Source organism: Bombus vancouverensis, chromosome 17, assembly GCF_051014615.1.
Source record: "Bombus vancouverensis nearcticus chromosome 17, iyBomVanc1_principal, whole genome shotgun sequence".
Lineage (NCBI taxonomy): Eukaryota > Metazoa > Arthropoda > Insecta > Hymenoptera > Apidae > Bombus > Bombus vancouverensis.
Genome location: NC_134927.1, coordinates 2,594,597 through 2,613,483, shown reverse-complemented (window position 1 = coordinate 2,613,483; position 18,887 = coordinate 2,594,597). Strand labels below are relative to the sequence as shown.

General features: G+C 34.3%; 1 protein-coding gene across 2 annotated transcripts; it reads right to left on the bottom strand.

The window, feature by feature from the left end:
• Positions 1–216: 216 nt before the first annotated feature.
• On the bottom strand, positions 217–13,045 carry LOC117161817 (calcium and integrin-binding family member 3). Of its 2 annotated transcripts, XM_076625976.1 has the most exons (6): positions 12,900–13,045; positions 12,372–12,474; positions 11,599–11,746; positions 8,835–8,959; positions 1,562–1,694; positions 217–1,441 (listed from the first exon to the last, which is right to left on the bottom strand). In XM_076625976.1, exons 1-5 carry the CDS (start codon positions 12,992–12,994, stop codon positions 1,578–1,580), a joined length of 588 nt encoding a protein of 195 aa, XP_076482091.1. In that variant the 5' UTR covers positions 12,995–13,045; the 3' UTR covers positions 217–1,441; positions 1,562–1,577. The 2 variants fall into 2 exon arrangements, with proteins under 2 accessions (XP_076482091.1, XP_033199445.1); XM_033343554.2 differs by having other exon boundaries at positions 218–1,694.
• Positions 13,046–18,887: the final 5,842 nt, after the last annotated feature.

Sequence of the window (18,887 nt, the reverse complement as noted above, 5' to 3'; positions counted from 1 at the left end):
TTTTAAGCACAGTTAGGTAAAGCACGAGCGAAACGATAGAATGAATTAGAAGAAATGTCAAATAAATTTTTTTTAGAAAAATAATTCTTTCGGCGAAAAATAAAGTAAATTTTTTAATGAGATACAGTATTGTTAATAAAAAAGAGGGTAGAATTTACCCAATATTTAAAGAAGAGTGGAAAATATTTTAGTTTTAATATAAAATGATTATTTCTTGTATGTATATTTTATATCCTCGAGAAAAATATTTTTTTCTAATATTAAGCAACTTCGTTGGTTTCATATTTCTAAAAAAATAATTTCTACATAATATAAAATAGGTATTCCTTGTACACTCGGAAAATATTTGTTTAAAATGTGAAATAAGTATTTATTTCATACTTGGAAAAAATATTCTTTTGCTAAATATTGTATGTATATTTAAATATTAGAAAAAGATTGGATCTCTTTTTAGTAGCAGTTTAATTTACTGATTCCCCTATGAGGTTACAAGACAAGCAAATCTACAAATTTCTACAATACTTGCCTGTTCTGTTCCGCAACAAATTCTCTCTCTTTCTCTCGTTCTCTCTCATCCTTATACATACATACCATAAATTCCTTTACAATATTATATCTATTGATAATATGTGACATTTTTGTTATATGGTTGTTGGATTGGTGGGAAATAAATCGCTGTTTAGAACGTGCGGTTATAATGTCAATTGTCTATCATTTCTAATTATCTTTATTAGTTAGTTGTATATACGTGCATATATATCGCTGTAAATGCTATAAAGTTGAAATATGAATTTGTTTATGTATGTATGCGTCATCTGTTGTTATATTTTGGAGAAAATTAAATAATTTCATAAGGTAGAATGCTCCGGTAAATTGATAGATATTTTTAAAAAAAGAAAATGTTAAGGTAGTCTCATAAATAGTTGATAACCGTGATTATTTACTAAAAAATTAATAATAAGTAAGATTGTATATTTTGGTAATGAATTAAAAATGTAAATACCGATGGGCCATTTATTTTCCACCAATCTAATGTAATCGATACCATTATTATTCTACATATCCTTCTAAGAAATGAACTCTTCTTATCAAATAAATGACAATAAGTATATCGACCTGCATATAATAAAATTTTCGTTTAGGATATCGACAATTTCTATGTAGGAGATACGATCTAATAATTGAAACATTAATTATATCGCTAAGGTTACAAAATCGATAATTATGCGTATTTAAAAGCATACCCCCGACAGTGCTATAAATTTGTATTACCATGTACAATAATATAATAGTAACCATGAATAATAACATTTTTCAGTTGTAAAGCAACATGCAATTGAATATATTATGTGAAATTCAATGCAAAGCACATCTATGCGCGTCTTTTTCCTTACGAAGTGGTCGATAATTCCATTCCAATGGAATTAATTTGTGAAAATGCCTTTTTGAGAAAATTATATAATTATTACTTAATTATGTAATGATATGCATGCACATGAATTTGGAGTACAAAGTCGTACATTTGCTCCAATATGCATATCAAAGTTACAGAAATAATTACCATAATATGAGCATAATTAAACATTAAAATGAAAGGAGAATGTTGACGAGAATTCTGCAATTCTCGAAGCGAAACGTATAAATTCTTCGAAGGAAATGCTTCCCTGTTGGGTGAACACCATCTCTTGAAGTATCTATTGAAGTTGAAAAAGAAACGTTAGTAGAAAAGCTTATATTATATTATATATAGAATCTTTGCATACAAAATATTCTTTTATCGTAATAGATTTTAAGGAGAATCTATATATACATTCCTATTTCTGTTTCAAGAAACATTACTTGTAACCTTAAAGTAACTTTTAGAATTATTTTATTTTCGGCTGTGTAATTGAATCAAATCGGATTTCAAGTTTACATATGTTTACAGTTCGATACATATAGCTAAGTATAATAAACGTTTTTAGAATTTGATGTTATGTTATTCTCGGGGAAAATAGTCTAGAAAATAAAAAATGTTATATTACGATTTTGAATCTGACTATTACTTTATTTACTTATTCATTGTCTTGCGTTAGCGGCAGTAAGACTTCCTTTTTACAGAAAATAATTCCGGTATAATTTGTAATAACGAAACATTAATCATAGTGTAGATTTCAATATTAGAAATAACTTGATTCGTTTACAACTAAATTAAATATGAGAAAAAAATATGTGGCTTAGCGTGCGACAATGTTTTAAAAGAAAAGTCTAATGCTGTTAAAATATTACATGCAGAAATAAAGTAGTAAAATAAAAAAAAAAACTCATAAATGGAATTTCCTTGCTATACTTTAGAAGAGAAATAAACTTCATATTGGTAGGAGAGAATATACTCTATATTAGTATATAAAGTATACTTCTACTTTCTATGTTTCAGAAAGAAGTTAAAAAACATATTGCGCATAATGAATATAAACGTGCGATATATGATACAATAATTCAGTACATAATTCAACTCTTTCAAAGGACATATTTAGGAAATTAATCAAATGTTTTTTGTTGCTGTAATACTCTACGTTATTGGTTTTACGAAATAATGCAAATCACCGATCGCTTCAAACTGGAAATTAGTAATTTATTACAATTTTCTTATTTTCAGTTAAGTAGAATAGTGTATTGACAAATTTTATTTAAAAAGAGGTACGGTTTAATGGATTTCCGCTCAATCAATGCCACGTACGTTTAAAATCAATCTTTATCAACCTGACAAATTAATAGAGACCTGTATTTTGAATAGATACCGAAGTTTATTTGAAAGGCAAGATTATGAAATTGATCTCATAAATTATCTAAATAGATTATTAGGATTTCATATTTTACGTTCAAAAATAACTATACGAGGCAATTGCATAATTTATTGACATATTTAAAAATAACCATGTCAATATGAATAGCATCAATGAACTTTTTGTAGTATATTTTTTATGACTGGAATTTTGAATTAATGACTTTTATTGCTAGAATTTCTATTTGTAGGATTTTCTCAAATAGCATTTGTGTTTGCTGTTCCCTTTTCCTTCTAAAAAAAGAGATTGCGGTATTAAAACTAATAAATTTTACACGATTTGACTTTCGAACGGTTCAAGTACATACCAGTGCAAGTGTTACTTGATCACTTCGGCATATCTTCGACATATGTACCGTGTGGGAGAAGTTGCTTGACCAGGAAGCTATAGAACTAAGCTTCGCTCAGATAACGTAAAAGCTGACCAACAAATGAAAAGTTACGGTACATCGTATATTACAATATTCCCAAGCAGAGAACGCATATGGACCTCCACCTATGTTGAGAAACTGTTATTTATGTGTGCAACGAAAGGGACAGGTTTTCTGAACAGGGTATGATTTCTGATACGCATCTTACCTGTGAAGCTACAGCTTTAGAGATAGTGGCGCGAATTCGCCGCACGCGACTTGCAGAAAGCACAGCATCGCCTACTTCCAACGCAAACACATCGAAGGACAGAATTTTGGCTAAACGCGCGTGACAACGTATAATCAACGGATAATGAAAAATATAGTCGCTAGATGAAAGAGCATCATATGAGCAGGTGTATGGGCAGCTATAAAGGTTGAAACAAAAGTTGGTATGGCATCGAAAGTTGATGGAAGGGAGAAAATGCGAAACGCAGTGGCATACCCCCGTTCCTGCTTTCCAGCGTTATCAGCCGTAGGAGCACTGATCGGCGGTGCAGCCGTAGTGGCGAAGGCTGTAAATGATGCGTAGACGGCACAAAAACAGCTGAAAGAAGCGTAACGTCGTAATCGTGCGATGGAATCTATTACCTTATAAGCGCGAAAGCGGTTTGAAAAGGAAGAAAGAACTAAATGCTAAAATTGAAAAAGAATATCGGGAAATAGGAACGATAAATCGTGACTATACTTCGTATAGTTGGTTCAACTGAAAAAGTGGTGTAAGGAATCGCGGTACATTCGCGGAGTGTTTATGCGCGATGATTTACCGAGGAAATCTCGACCAAGCAAATGCTTGAACATGGTGAATTTCGATAAAGACAACAGTCCGAGCACGCATTGAGTGGCATATGCAAAGCGAGGATCCACGGCTAAATATTCTGACAACATTGCGGAGTCCGAGCACCGGGAAAACTCATCGATTGTTTCGGGAATAACACGAGAATCACGTACAACTGTACACAATGTCAAATTTCAGTGAGAGCTTATGTGGACAATTGTGGGTAAAATTTCTTCATGAATATCTGACATAAATCTAAACTACACTCGTAATGTATCTCATTTTTCGCCAGACATTCATGATAGCACGACGACGAACATGTCATTCACCTTTGCTTTAACGGGCAGGAGTAACGTGCTCTCGGCGAAATATTTTCCACTGATCGATCTGACGGATGGCGAGTACGAGCTTGGTCTTGTATATTTCGAGACGTGTAGCACGATTCCCAACGTCGAGCGTAGCAACGATAAATTTTATTTTCGCGATAAAGACGATGAGATCGCGGTTCAGTTCGTCGGACGGTTCGCACGAATTAGAAGCGGTAAATAAATTTCTGAGGCGAAGGATAACAAACATGTATCCTTGGAAGACCAGATCAATGATCAAGGACGACGACGATGAATATCCTATCGTTTTGCGAACAAATAACAACAGCATGCAAAGCTAAACTCTCAGTTCGTACAGAGTTAACTTCACGAAATCGAACAACGTGGGATCTCGTTAGGATTTTCTGCGGATCCTATCCTATCGCCCAATACGTCGCACGTGTCAGATAAGCCTGCAAATATCATAAATGTAAACGTGATTCAAATAGAATGCAACGTAATCACCGGTTCGTACAGTAACTACAAGTTTGTACTCGGAGGGTGCCTCCAGGACATAGGATATAGGAAACGCTGCAACGAATCATTTACCTAGCGATCGTCGTGCGAGAAATAGATGATTCGATTGTTCGAATCTCCATTCGATTAGAGTCCGATCAGAGTGCGTAAGACTTTCGGGGAGAAGAGATAACGGTGCGAATACACATACGTTGACTTAGAATACGCTTAGCTTGCGATCGATAAGAACGAAATAGTATCCTTATCTGCAGCAGCAGCAGCAGCAGCAACAATAACAACACTGGCAGTAACGCAACGCAAATACCTATCTCATCGACTACCTGTAAACCTTTCGACCCCTTGATTGGAGAAAAGAAAAGGGTAAAGACGACCAAATTGAACGTGCGAAACGTGAGATCCCCACAGTTGCTGGGACTAGCGGTGATCTGGCGGTAGAAAAGAAGAAGAACAAGAAATTGTATAACGAAGATAGAAGTACATGCTATAATCCGCACGCTAACGCCACGTTGAAAAACAGCGATGGAATAAGAACGCCTATACCACAGCCGGACCTCTATGTACTAAAACGTAGATGTTTTCTGTACGTCAAGGGGAAACTGAGTTTATTGGAAGGGGAGTCGAAGGATACCATTGGAGATGCAATTTTGGATACTAATAGAGTCGCGTTTACATTCGACGAAATTCGTTACGAATTGAACGGTGTTGAGATCCCCTCGGAAGTCTCGATATAACGATTGCACTGAAGAATTACTCGAGTCTATCCAGAGAGGGAAGTAGGGCACTAGAGAACGCAGCTTGGAAGTATGTAAATTATACAAAAAGTGTTCACAAAGCAACAACAGATTTCAATTTCTGTGTACCGCTCGACGCGTTGTTGGGCTTCTGCGAAGATTACAAACGTGTCCTGATAAACGCATGCCACAAACTCGTTTTAATTCGCGCACGCGATGATACGAACGCGTTGTACTCAGCCGCTGCTTTGAAATCTAAATTGAAATTACATAAAGTTCAATGGAGCGTACCGCGCGTTACGTTGAAGCAAAAGTTGGCGTGTTGCGTATTCTCTACAGCAGCGAATCGATCGGCATGGGTTTTCGATTCAAGAATCTCCACGAATATCCGTTATTGCAAACAACTACGAAACATATTTGGCTGATAAAAGCAGCGGCGCAATTAGAAAAGCCGAGATACGTAATATTTGCTATGTAAACGTCCCGAAAGGACGCTACTTTTTTTAACTTTTGTATGTCGACGAACGTTTGACTTTATTTAAATTTTGCAACGTATCCATACGACGATCCGAATCTCGACTCTGATCGACGCAAATATGCCGTACTTTACGATATGTACGCAAAGTTTGACGAATCTTATTACGGATACGAAAGACTGCTGCTCGATATCACGGACTTTCTACTTCGTCGTCCGTTCTCGGCAAACCGAATCTCTAAAGACTGTAAAGCAGCGGTTGACGCGACAATCGATTCTAAATGTTGAGATAACATGTCTCCAAACATCACCGCGTACTGTTTAAGATAGTCCACGATCGCAACGTCGAGTACAGTCCTTCGACGAACGTCCCTGAAGAAACCTTTTTGAGAGAAAAAGGAAACAATGAAGATGGCTATCGTCAGCATCCAAGGATTTGAGCGGAAGGAAGAATTCATGATAAAAGTCATACTTGGCGATAACGAACGATTAGTACGCTATATCTTCGAACCGCCGTTTCCATGGTTGAACTTGGACGACAAGGACAGACGTCTATAGCTCAGCTGGTATAACAGCTGGGACATCAGCAACGTTCCACATAAGAAAACCAAAACGTTATTTGTAAAACGTATAGCGCGCAAAACACGTTCATCCGAAACGCTATACAGCACTTGCAACATTGTTAGAAACAAAATGCATAACGCGCAAAGACGTTTCTCTGAAAAGTTACGCGGCAGACGCTACATTCTTCAATGTTCAGACTATTTCGCTGTTCGGACTGAGGTGAGGGGCGGGGAACCCCCCCCCCCCCAGTTCTATAGTGTTTATTCCATAAAACAAAGTTCTTTATCATCATACGCCCTCTCTCCCCTTCACCATTATATTATAGATATGTGTAAGGATCGAGACGCGTTATGTTACGTTAACTATTACTATTAAACCTCGTATTCCTGCAAAAAGGAAATTCCAGGAAAAACCCACTACGTTGGAGTCGAAACGATCGTTGAATCCTCATACGATACCTACTCTTGTAATTGTAATATTAACTTTTTAACATAGTACACAATTTTGCTGGATATTCATTTACTCGAAAACTCAGTATCATCGGTTGCATGCAAAATTGAGTCGGTTACAGATGCAAAGTAGAATAAATAAAAACATGCTGAGATAATCGATTCATTTTGATGTATTATACGTATTTCATGAAAACACGGAATTCTTGCCCAGTTACCATATATTGAATTTTCTCGTTGCTGACAGAAGCATGTGGACGAGCATAATGGAGTTCTTCGTAAATCAACTGGCTTTGGTGATCGATTACTACTGGCGACAGCTGACCTAATTAATAACGTTTCTGCGTTATCGTAACGAGTGGAGCAGAGAAGCGGTTTTATAATATGTTATGTTGGGACGGTTTAAAAGCAACTCCTCTCGTATTTACGCTGTACAATTTACATTTTTCTATTTCGACGGAATTAAATAATATGTAATAATAATAATAATCGAACTAAAATTTCGTTTATATAAATGGAGTTTGTATAAACGGAACTCCACCGTAGCTACGTGTAACTAATTGTAGGTATAAATGAATCGATTAGACTAGGAAATGTAGAGCAACAAACTATTGCAACGTATGTTATAATCAATTCGAAAATAAGAGTAGAAATAAGCGGTCAAAGACCGGATGATTCCAATATTTGACTAGTAATACAAACACACATCGCTTCGCACACTTCTTATTATGCAGCTACACATTTTTGTACTGTTCATTGTGAAAATATTTATTATTCTACGAAAAATAGAAACGCACAGCGTTTTATGAAAAAAGTGAGAAGGTAGCTATATGCAGATTACCCGAAAATCTTTAAAAGTCCTAATAAGGAAACAAATTTGGCAATTATTTACAAAGCGGACGTCTCGCCGATTTGAATGAGCTTGAAATATGTTATCAAGGTTAACATTTTTAACAACTTTTCCTTACGCATGTTACTTTAGTTTCCAAGATATTCGCAAAAGATTCCATTTCTCATAATTTTCTTTTTCAATATCGTGGTTGAAGTATCTTCAATTTCGAATAACAATAATATAATATAAAGCTTAATACGAATTGTATCTGTCTTATTATCCCATACCTTAGCTTATTGCACAGTTGGCGTTATAGTTATGTAAACCAAACTTAACCCACTGATTTTTCATGCGAGTTGAAAATGATTATCGAAATTTAGTTTGGTTGGATTATAGAAAAGTATGGACGCTATGAGGAAGCTAAGACCGAACGACAGTAATATATGTATAAGGAAAAGTTGTTCAGAATGTCGATCTTCGCAACATATTTCAAGGTTATTCGAATCAGTGAGGTTATCGGCTTTGCAAGTAATTGCCAAAAATTTATCACTACATTATGGTCCGCATTGTAGCATGCAAATTATCTTCTTGTATCTTTAAATGATTTCTGATTTAACATAACTACAGTGCAAATTTTAATTAATCGTTAAATTTTAGGTGGCAAATGTGAAAATAGAGGTAGAAACTCTACTATTATGTAATAAAATTTTGTTATTATAGAGATAAGAGTTATTATTGCAAGATTTAAGACAACAGATCTGTTTCTATTCTTCGGAATATGTTCATTGTATTGGCGAAATAAAAGTAACGATTATACGGATAATACGTAGCGGTAATATTTATCGTTAATTGAATGAAACGTTTGCTGCGCTACGTTGTTCGTTTACCTGCAAAATCAACTCATAGAAGTAAATATTATCAAAACTTGCCATTCGCGCGACGTGTTCCGCTGTCGCCGAATCAATGGTTTCATGTTCGTCCTGGTCGCACCGTGTCAATCTGTGCACAGTTTCGATCAAATCGTCCACTGAGATTTGATTGTCGCCGTCGAAGTCTGGAAATGAAGGTATTAACGGTGCCGTTGTTCGTATAGAGTTGTCTGACTCTATTCTACGTATCGTTCGAACAGTTCAGTAACCTAATATACATTTCTCTATACAAGATGCGGAAACGGAATGAAACGGAAATACGTTGAATTTACCTAAATTGAGTCGTCATTGCGTTATCCAATGTAGATTAACGCAACAACACCCTCTTTAGTTCTGTTTTATTCGGATGCGTGGTTCGTTTCAGGCTTTCGATCCTCGTGATGAGTAGAATATGATGCAATAGAAAATAAATTTATATTGATCTTGACCTTGCACATATTTCAATTAATTTTAATTAAGTTAGCGATTCTACATCAATTTATAAATATTTTGTTGCTATTCGTATATATCTAATTTGAACGATTATAAAATTCTTTTGGTTTCTTTACATTTAGTAACTTAATAAATATGCAATTAACCGTTTATTCATTTTCAATCAGATTTTCATCACACAATTATTAAGTATTTGAATAATTATTTGTATCAATATTCGAAACACTTAGAACCTTAGAAATCTTAAAACATTAAAATTTTAAACATGTTTTAATTTACTTATCCACTGACATTTTTATTACGTATTTGCTCCTGCATGTTTCTCAACTCTAAACTTAATAAATGCCCACTCGTTTTTCTTATTGCTTCTTTATTCGTCTTTCTACCTTCTTTTCCAATTCGGCTGACTTTGTTCTTCCTCTTGTCCGCCTGTATTCTCACTCCTTTCACGTAGCTACGTATGCAGCTATTCTCGACTCTCGCTCAGCCCTATTATTTCTCTGCTTTCACGAGCATTGACGCGATATCGTGTGCACCGTGAAATTAAACGATCCCGATTAACGAAATCGAGCGAACTCCTGATGCGCCTGTAATATCGGATAGGCATTTGCGATCGAAGAGGATTATAAGTCGTTTCTGTCTTCCCCTTGTTTAACTTCATGTTTTAATACGTTCTGTTTCAAATCAATTTTGTCCTCAGACAAGTCCAAAGAAAGGAAGTTAGATATTTCATAATTTAATCCATAGCAATCGACATCTTTACCTTTCTATATGAATTCTACTGTTTACGATTCGATCAAAAATAGTTACCTACTTAGGGATGCACTTAGATTCTCGACTAACGTGAAAACAACGCATACGCAAAGAGATTGATCAAATCACAGAAAATAATAAAATATATATAAGTGAAAAAATAAAATAAAGAAAATAATTTCTATTCAAAAGTGTACTAAAAAGAGGAAAATAAGTTTCTTAACCTGGCGTCATTAAGTAATTCGATGTAATAATGATACACGAGGTAACCTGTATATGTTGAGCACATGCGGGAATCGTACACACGATAGAATATCACTCGATTCTTGAATACATATTATTAAAAATAAAAACCTGGTGGACTGGTTGTATTAACCTTGCAATGTATCCTCCAACACTTCTTCTGTCTTCTTGGATGAAGCTAATGACGGCAACAAAGGCGATTTTCTAATGATTACGAGGTGAAAATGGAAGGATATTTGATTCGAATCACGAGCCCGAGATTTATTTAATCAAATAGAGAGTCTTTGTAAGTGTTGAAATACTGGAAACTTTGGAACTAAACTAATACAAGTCCGCCAGTTTTTTATTTTTGGCAATATTTGTTCAATGATGTGATTATTAGTGCATTCAATTATTTTCTTCTCTTTTTATACTGTATTATTATTGCATGTTACATGTTGTATGGTTATGCTGTACTTGATTGAAATCTCGCTTGCAAGATTACACCCAGGCAGACAAACAAACAGGAAAGTAAGCTAAATAAGAACCATTAAAATATTAACTCATTAGCACACTGGCAAAATTAAGTGTACATAATAAACTTGTCGTCTACAAAACAATCGTTAAACTCATTTGAGCGTAAGATATTGTGCTGTGGGGGAGGGGGGATGACTGCTAAAAGGCAGATCGCTAAATTAGAAGCTTTACTACGATCTATTGTGCTCAGGACCACAGTAAACGCACCGTGGTATGTGCGAAATGACGAACTCCGTGAAGATCTGAGAATCAGTTTAGTCGTGGAGGAAATTATACACTCGAGTGGCAAATACAAAACCAGATTAGACAATCATCCTAACGATCTAACTACCAAACTCTACACAGTGAATCTACCTAGAAGACTACACAGAAGACATACTAATCATCCTCTGTCGCAGTAATAAAACGATACTTTTGCTCACAAATTGACTACGCTTAAAATTGTTGTACATACGGATGCCCTGTCAAACAAGGAAACATCTACGTGCTACATTTACAAAAACTAAAAAAGTTAAAATTAAAAAATTAAAAAGTTAAAAAAATTTACCAAATGTCCCTATATGTCAATATGCTTTCAGTTCGTCTTAACAAGCGATAATAAGTAATAACTTTCTAAATGTAACAAAGAATTGTTTAAAATTCATGCGATTTATTACCAATTAATATTTAATTTCCCTGGCAAAGTGGGGTTGCGAATAGGAAAAGTTTAAAAAGCGCTGGTACAAAGAAATACAAAATACTATCAAACGTATATTAAGTTGTTAAATTAACGTTTTATCTTAAAAAGAATTTGAATTTTAAGTTATAAATAGTGTCTTACCAAAAATGTAAAATGCCCAAGCAGCACGAATTTTCGAAGGACAATGTTTAGAGAAGGCAGAACATAAATCCAATATGTCTTCCAAACTTAAATGATTGTCTTTTTGTGAAGAAAATACTCGATATATCGAATCACGAAATGGGCTGCACTAAAATAAATTGGTATTACAATATTGAAAATTAAACAGTATCGAACGATATAATTTATCTGCACTACATTATTAACTATGTATTACTATTTATTACTATTAACTATGCAGAAAGAGGAATATCAATTTTACTATCTAACAGGCGGCATTCGCTTGCAAGTTCTAAGAATGTCACTCATATGTCATGAAATAAATGATGTAAAACTTCAACTCACTTCGACATAATTAGGAAATTTGCTATGTGTAACATATTTCGTTCCTAATTAATAAATTTCGAAAATTTGTGTTCTATGCACAAACTACCAATGAAACGTTATGTAAAATTGCATACAATTATCGCGGATTAATGTTCTATCAATCCTAGTTGGCTAATTTCAGTGCGACAAAATGAAATATTGTATTTCATTAACGAACAAGATGTGTATATTATATACACGTATACGTCGTTCTTATCAAAATGATAGGTGAAAGATGATTCATTATTATAAAAGTGTTCATAAACTGTCATTACTTCAGTCAGATCTTAAATACTAAATGTTAACACTAATATATCATAAATACAAATATTTACAGTTTTCTATTTACTACTATAGTTAGCCGAAATATGAAGTAATAGTTGACTTACTCGAATTTGTGGCAATATGGTTTCGACTTCGTCAATAGTGAAACGATGCTGAATATTTTCACAAAGTTTTCCTGGATTTACATTGTCAAGTATTTTAACAATACTGAAAATATGAATTTAGAATTTTAGTCACGAACTACAATAAAAAGACTTTGTAGAATAATGAAATTTTGTTCTCCTTTGTTGATATCTTGTATTTACAATTAAATTTACAAATTATGTGTTTCCTTAGTTATAATCATGACAATGAAAGCTTAGATTTTGTTTAGGGCATTAATGTAACTTTAATACATAGTACTTGGCATGTATGTAACATTATTATATATTGAAATGATATTATCGAGAAAGAGTATTGAAAAAATTATGAATCTTCACTTTCGCATTTGGTTCCATTCTGTTACTAATTTTAAATGAAATTCCTTTGTGATAATGTTATGCTTTTAACTTTTCAATGCACTATGCAATAACAAAACTTATGCACTTTATACATAATTCGAACATTTTTTTTTTTTTTTTTTTGTTACTCACTACTGTATTTCGTTCTTTTTTAAGTATGTTAATTCCACATAAGTGACAAGTGTTTCTTCAGGAAGAATATAGTTGGTTGACAGATAATTCCCCATAGCAATACACGGATGTGGAAGAATTCAAACAAACTGACGCCCTGTTAATCAAACAATGTGCTGTTTGGTTATCAATGCGTCGATAACGTGTTATCTCTTTCCGAGGGTTTCTTTAGATACGTCACAGACGATGTTAACAATCAAACTTCAAATACCGATAATACGATCCATTAACATGAAAGCAATTTTCAAAGTTCCAGACAATACATTGTTGAACAGAATTTTCTATTTGTAAGAGTGATCGTAAATTAATGATTGGACGAATGAATCTAGTGGATTTGGCGAATCTGAAGCGAGTGGACTTTGCCGTTCGTGAATGTGTTTGCGAGGGAAAAAATACCTGAAGGGAGTAAAATTTCACCGAAATCGGTCGATACGGAAACAAGTGACAGGCATGGAAAGACATAACGATCTCGATATTAGGCCGAGAGTCGCAAAAAAATGCGATTTTCGTCATTTTTAACCCCGTTTTCAGCATGTGCGTACTGACATAAATGTGCAAAACCTAATTCATTAAGTTCGAATAACAAGATTGTAAAAAGTGATCTTTGCTATCATCTTCGCAATTCCGACCAATTGCAATTTTCTCGAAATTTACTTCGCGCATCATCTATTTAGCGAACTAATCTTTTTAACTTCTCAAAAGAGCTGAAATCATTTGGTACGGGTTTAGAAACAAGTTATTCTGTTTCAAAGAATGTGCCAATATTAATGTAAATACTTTATCCTTACACTAATAATATCTTTCTAATTGTTGATAATATCAATTTTATGTTAATCATAAACTGAATGTTTCAGAACAACGAATGAAATAATTATATCGGACAATGTAAAAAAGTTGGTTAATATATGTATAGCTTGCCTTATGTAAGACGTTGAGGCCCGAAGATCTTCGCATTTTATTATTCTCCTTTCGAATAATTCTGTACGTTTGAAATGTTTCATTGTATCATAAATTTGAAGATATAAAAAAAACATATAATATTTAGTCCTTTATGTTGTTAATCTTCAAGCTTCGACATTGAAATTTGATTTGAAGCAAAACATTGAATGTGATGTTTAGTACGCGTCTAGTGAAAGAATTGAAAATGGATAATAATAAGATCGGAGTTAAATTCAAGTGGCGTGGTCAATATTTTCTCAATCGATGTTTTAATCGATGTTTAGCCTGTATAAATACCGTTGCGTGCTTTTCTATATCGCGACAAGCCATTAGCCTGTCTTAAAAGAAATGCATATTCATGAAATAATAAATAAGTGTAACAGATTTATATTCAACGAGCGTACGCACCGGGTACATAGAGCTTCAAGGATTCGCTTAGAATTAAGCAGCGTATACTGCAGCACGTAAATGATTAAACCGATTACACCTGGAATGCAGAGAATTTCGATAGATGGGGAAGAGGTTTAATTAGACCGTCAATGAGTGAGCTTACTGATTGGAAAACGGTCGTATCGCGCGATTTGTACGTTCGTCGAGAATGATGTACTTCAGCTCGAGGATTGGCTGCTATCGATTCGGTTAAACTTGTAAGGTACATTGAAATTGCAATAAATTCGTTTCGTGATTATCGATTTAATGGTATCACTGTATGAAACTTATGTTCGTTGATATCTTTGCGAATAACTTTAAGCTGTATTTGAAAATAATTCGAAAACGAAGAATAATCGATCGACCGACAGGATGCAAAGTCCGAAAGAATCGGGAACAAGGAAAACCGTACAAAAATCGTCATCGCGCTCTTTCTCCCACAAATCAAAGATACTATCGACCGCATTATCAAAATCTTAAAAAGGAGCGATATTAGAATATAGTTTTTAAACTAGACAGTGAAATCGTCCAAATCCTTATCTTCTCCAAGGTTCTATTGTCGCCTTTATCAACTCCAGGAGTATATAAGGTACCGTGTATTTGTGGCAAAGTCTACATCGGAGAAACCGGGAGGAGCGTAAACACACGTCTTAAAGAACATGAGAGGCGAACCAGATTGAAATACGGTACAGCCAGTCATAGCCGAACATCATTAAACTACTGGACACCGCATCAATTTCGACCAAACCACAATGCTGGCTAAATATTACACTATATACCAATAGTCAGTTCCAATACGTTTTTAGACCTTGGAGAATCTAGCTGCAATCCTGGCGAGACTTTGCTCCCGTAAGAAATTTCTTTTAGACACGACTTTTACCCGAACCCCACAGATCTGTTGTTTGATATTGTTAAGAAAATGTTTTCAACTCTTTCGCTACCACGTGTCACACGTATGTGACGCATTAGTTACTTTCCATAGTCCAGTGTCACATGTGTGACACATCTTATTTATTTTCATTGAAGATGATATATCGATATTCTTCTGTATATTATAGACAACGACAAATTATTACTGGTCCGGCATTGTCGAACATTGTGTCATAGCAGTGTCATATGACGTACACATATACGACGAATTCTCAAAGCCGTTCGGAATGTTTACTTGATATTTTTTATTGTTATATATGTAAAAATACACGTCATATTATGTAAAATAATATCGAGTTGAAAATACGTAACTTGAGTTGAAAACAGTGATTTTTTTCTGAAACTGCGGTAGCAAAGGGGTTAAAGATAGGAAGGATGGGAACATTGTTGTATAAGTACTAAAGTTTGATTAGATTTTCTTATTCCCTTTTTATTACAGTTCTCCACATCGTTTCCATATATCTTTTCTGTCTTATCTACATCACACAATTGTATCCTTAAAAGCTATTCTTGCCAACATGAAAATTTACTTGAAATGACAATTTATACTTTCTTATCATAAATTTTCTACAAATTCTTTACGAGCCTCCTTTCAAAAATTGTGAATCTCTAAAAGAAGGTAATAACATGTCGGAAGGATATAGTCGCTAAAGAGTACAGTTAAAGGGTGCTAATATTGTCGAAGTACGCTATGGTTTAATTTTTTGTGCATTCTATTAATGTCATCATATAATAAATCTCAAATAAATGAGGACAATATTGTTACTTTACTGTTCATGTTGGCTGTCATCCAGCTGTTTCGTGCTTCATGTAATTTTCAGACAGTTTATGCACGTATATTTCATTGCGTCATACGAGTCACGTTTTATTGTTAATTGTCCTGGCGTTATCTTTTCACTGAAATCCTACAAATTTCGAATTTAATTAAGTAATTATATTTTACAGAAAATATCCCATTTCGTTTCATCGCTTGATTTTCCGCTTTATCATTATTCGATATATCATATCGATATATCGTAGCTTTATTTCTGAAAACGTTACGCATACTATTTCAGTATCTATAGGAAATTGCATACAGCCTATACAGGAGCACGCGTACCTTGTTTATCAACTTGTAAAATAGAAAAGAGTTGCATATTTTCGAAAGAGCAGTTAGTGATAATGGTATTGTTTATTTTAAATCGTTGTCAAACTTTGATAACGTCGATAAGACTGGTAATGAATCATCGAGGATAATGACTTTGTTTGAATAAGAATGATGAAATTGCTGTCGCCTAAGCTTTACGTGACAGTTAAGCTTAATTATAAGCTTAAAACGAAAAGTATTGAAAAGGCTGAAATTAAACTTGTAAATTTAACTAATTATATTCATTTAGTTGTAAGACTTGTTTTGCCTCTTTATGGTTGTCTCATTGTATACTTATAATTCTCGTCAATTATATTTGTATTTCTGCTATAAATATATTACATCCTTCGTATGACGCTGTTCGCTAAACGCAATATTTACCAATCGTAATTGCCCGGTCATTTAACGGCTTGAGGTTGCCGCTTATTTAACAGCAGAGCATAAGTTCAACCAAGCTCAGTTATCCACAATGCTATTTGTCGCATACCTAACATATCGACGTTCATAATATCACATCGACACAACATTAGCAATATATCGGCACACTCTACGAAGAGAATAGGAGAGCAGAATCAGAATTTGGTATCGAAGAAACGAGTGTACGTTTGTTTATATTTACGAAAATCAAGATGATGATAAAACCAAATTATTTGGTGAAATAAAAGAGATATTGAATATACATAAAAATCTGCAATGGAGAGCGATTGAATATGAATTTCACACGTCATACATACAGTCAATCATATCACGATGAACAAAAGTTTTATCGATATCATTATATAAAAATAAATATTGACGGATAAACTCCATTAATTTTTTCATTATTTATCATGCGGGAGACAAACAGTTATCGATTATCTGCGAATAACCATCTCTTTGCCGTCGTACGAGTATCGTACAACCGACATGTGATCGTCACCTGATTGGCAAAATATTCATGACGAAAATGTCGCTTCTGTCGAGGGGACGCAGTATAAGACAAGGCGGGAATTGTGTCACAGTTTCAAACATAAGATTCGAGCCATCGAAATATGTCAGTGACACGAAAGAGAATTTTTTAAACGGCTGATGTCGAATTATATGTTAAATTGCAGTTCTTGCACAAAAGAATCAAGAGAATCGAAGAAAATCATAGTTTTCGAAAGGGCACGTGTAAAATTTCAGTGCACAAGGCAAACAAGTGTGCAAAGTTCATTGAGATTGTGAGTTTCTTCGCAAGAAACGCGAAATACAAAAGTTTCTTAATCAATTCGGATATTGTTTCCAATACATGTATACATACATGCAATTATTTCCTCTCCTTTTTCGTTGTAATCTGTACTTTTACAACTCTGTATTTCATGATTCCTCAGAGCAATGAAAAATATAGATACTTATATTTACGAATTAATAAAATCTATTATTTATTTCAACTAAATTTAGAATGGCTTCTTTCGATATACAAAAGTAGGATGTAGATAGTATGATAGTATAATAGTATCGATATTTACTACGTAAAATCACAGGTGATGGCCAAAATACACAGCTATTCCTTGCGATGACTATCTATACATATTACTGTTCCAAATAATTATTAGGCAGTGATTGTGACAAAATGCTGGCGCTGATAACTAAAGGGGGTAAAAGGGTGAACCCGAAAACCGGCCAATAATTATTACACGACTCTACGAAGCGGTTATTGTCCTAAATTGGGGGTCGCTTTGCGGATAATGGCTGTGCTCGAGAGGTCATGTGAGCCTGACATTCCAGCATGTCAACAGCAACTATGCATCATCGGATGTCTGGCGCACGTAAACGCCTGTTCCCTTCCTACCTTGTTTCTCTCTCCTTCCTTTTCTCCAGTTTCTCTCTCGCCAACGGTTATGCTTTATCTTCCACCATCTATCTATTTCCCTCACTAGCTTTGCATCCCATTTTATTTCATCTTCGATCTTCTAGCCCCATTGCGGAAATCCTAAACCGAATCTCTTCATTTCCCAGCATTATCTTTCTTGTTTTCTCTCGTTCCTAACAACTAATTCCTTCTCCGTTACTCGTCCTTCTTTGTCTCTCACTGCTTTACCTCTCTATTTTCCTTTTCTTCTTTTGGTCCTTTTGTCCACGTTATCTGTGCAATTCTATTTTTTTTCTTTTTTTGATATAAATAGTAAATCTTACCTGATCCTGATAATGTCCTGTGGTGACATTTTATAATACTTCGTATTCATCTCCGCTATTTTCTGATCCATACACGATTTGACACCTCTTCAATACCAAAGAAAAAGTTTTAAGTGGATAATAAATTCACGAAGAAAGAGGTTTGTTTTAAGTTGCACAATTAGTTTTAAATTACCTAATAATAAATAAATAATACTGGACAATAATAAATTGTATATCGTAGATATGTATACTCTCTCTAGTTACGGATCGCAGATGTATGATTATTAGCTTTTTGTAGTGCAAATTAATGCAAATACAACGCGGAATTTGCAAATTTGTTGAATTCTTTTCCAACTAATTTTCTATGCAAATATTCTTTATACGTT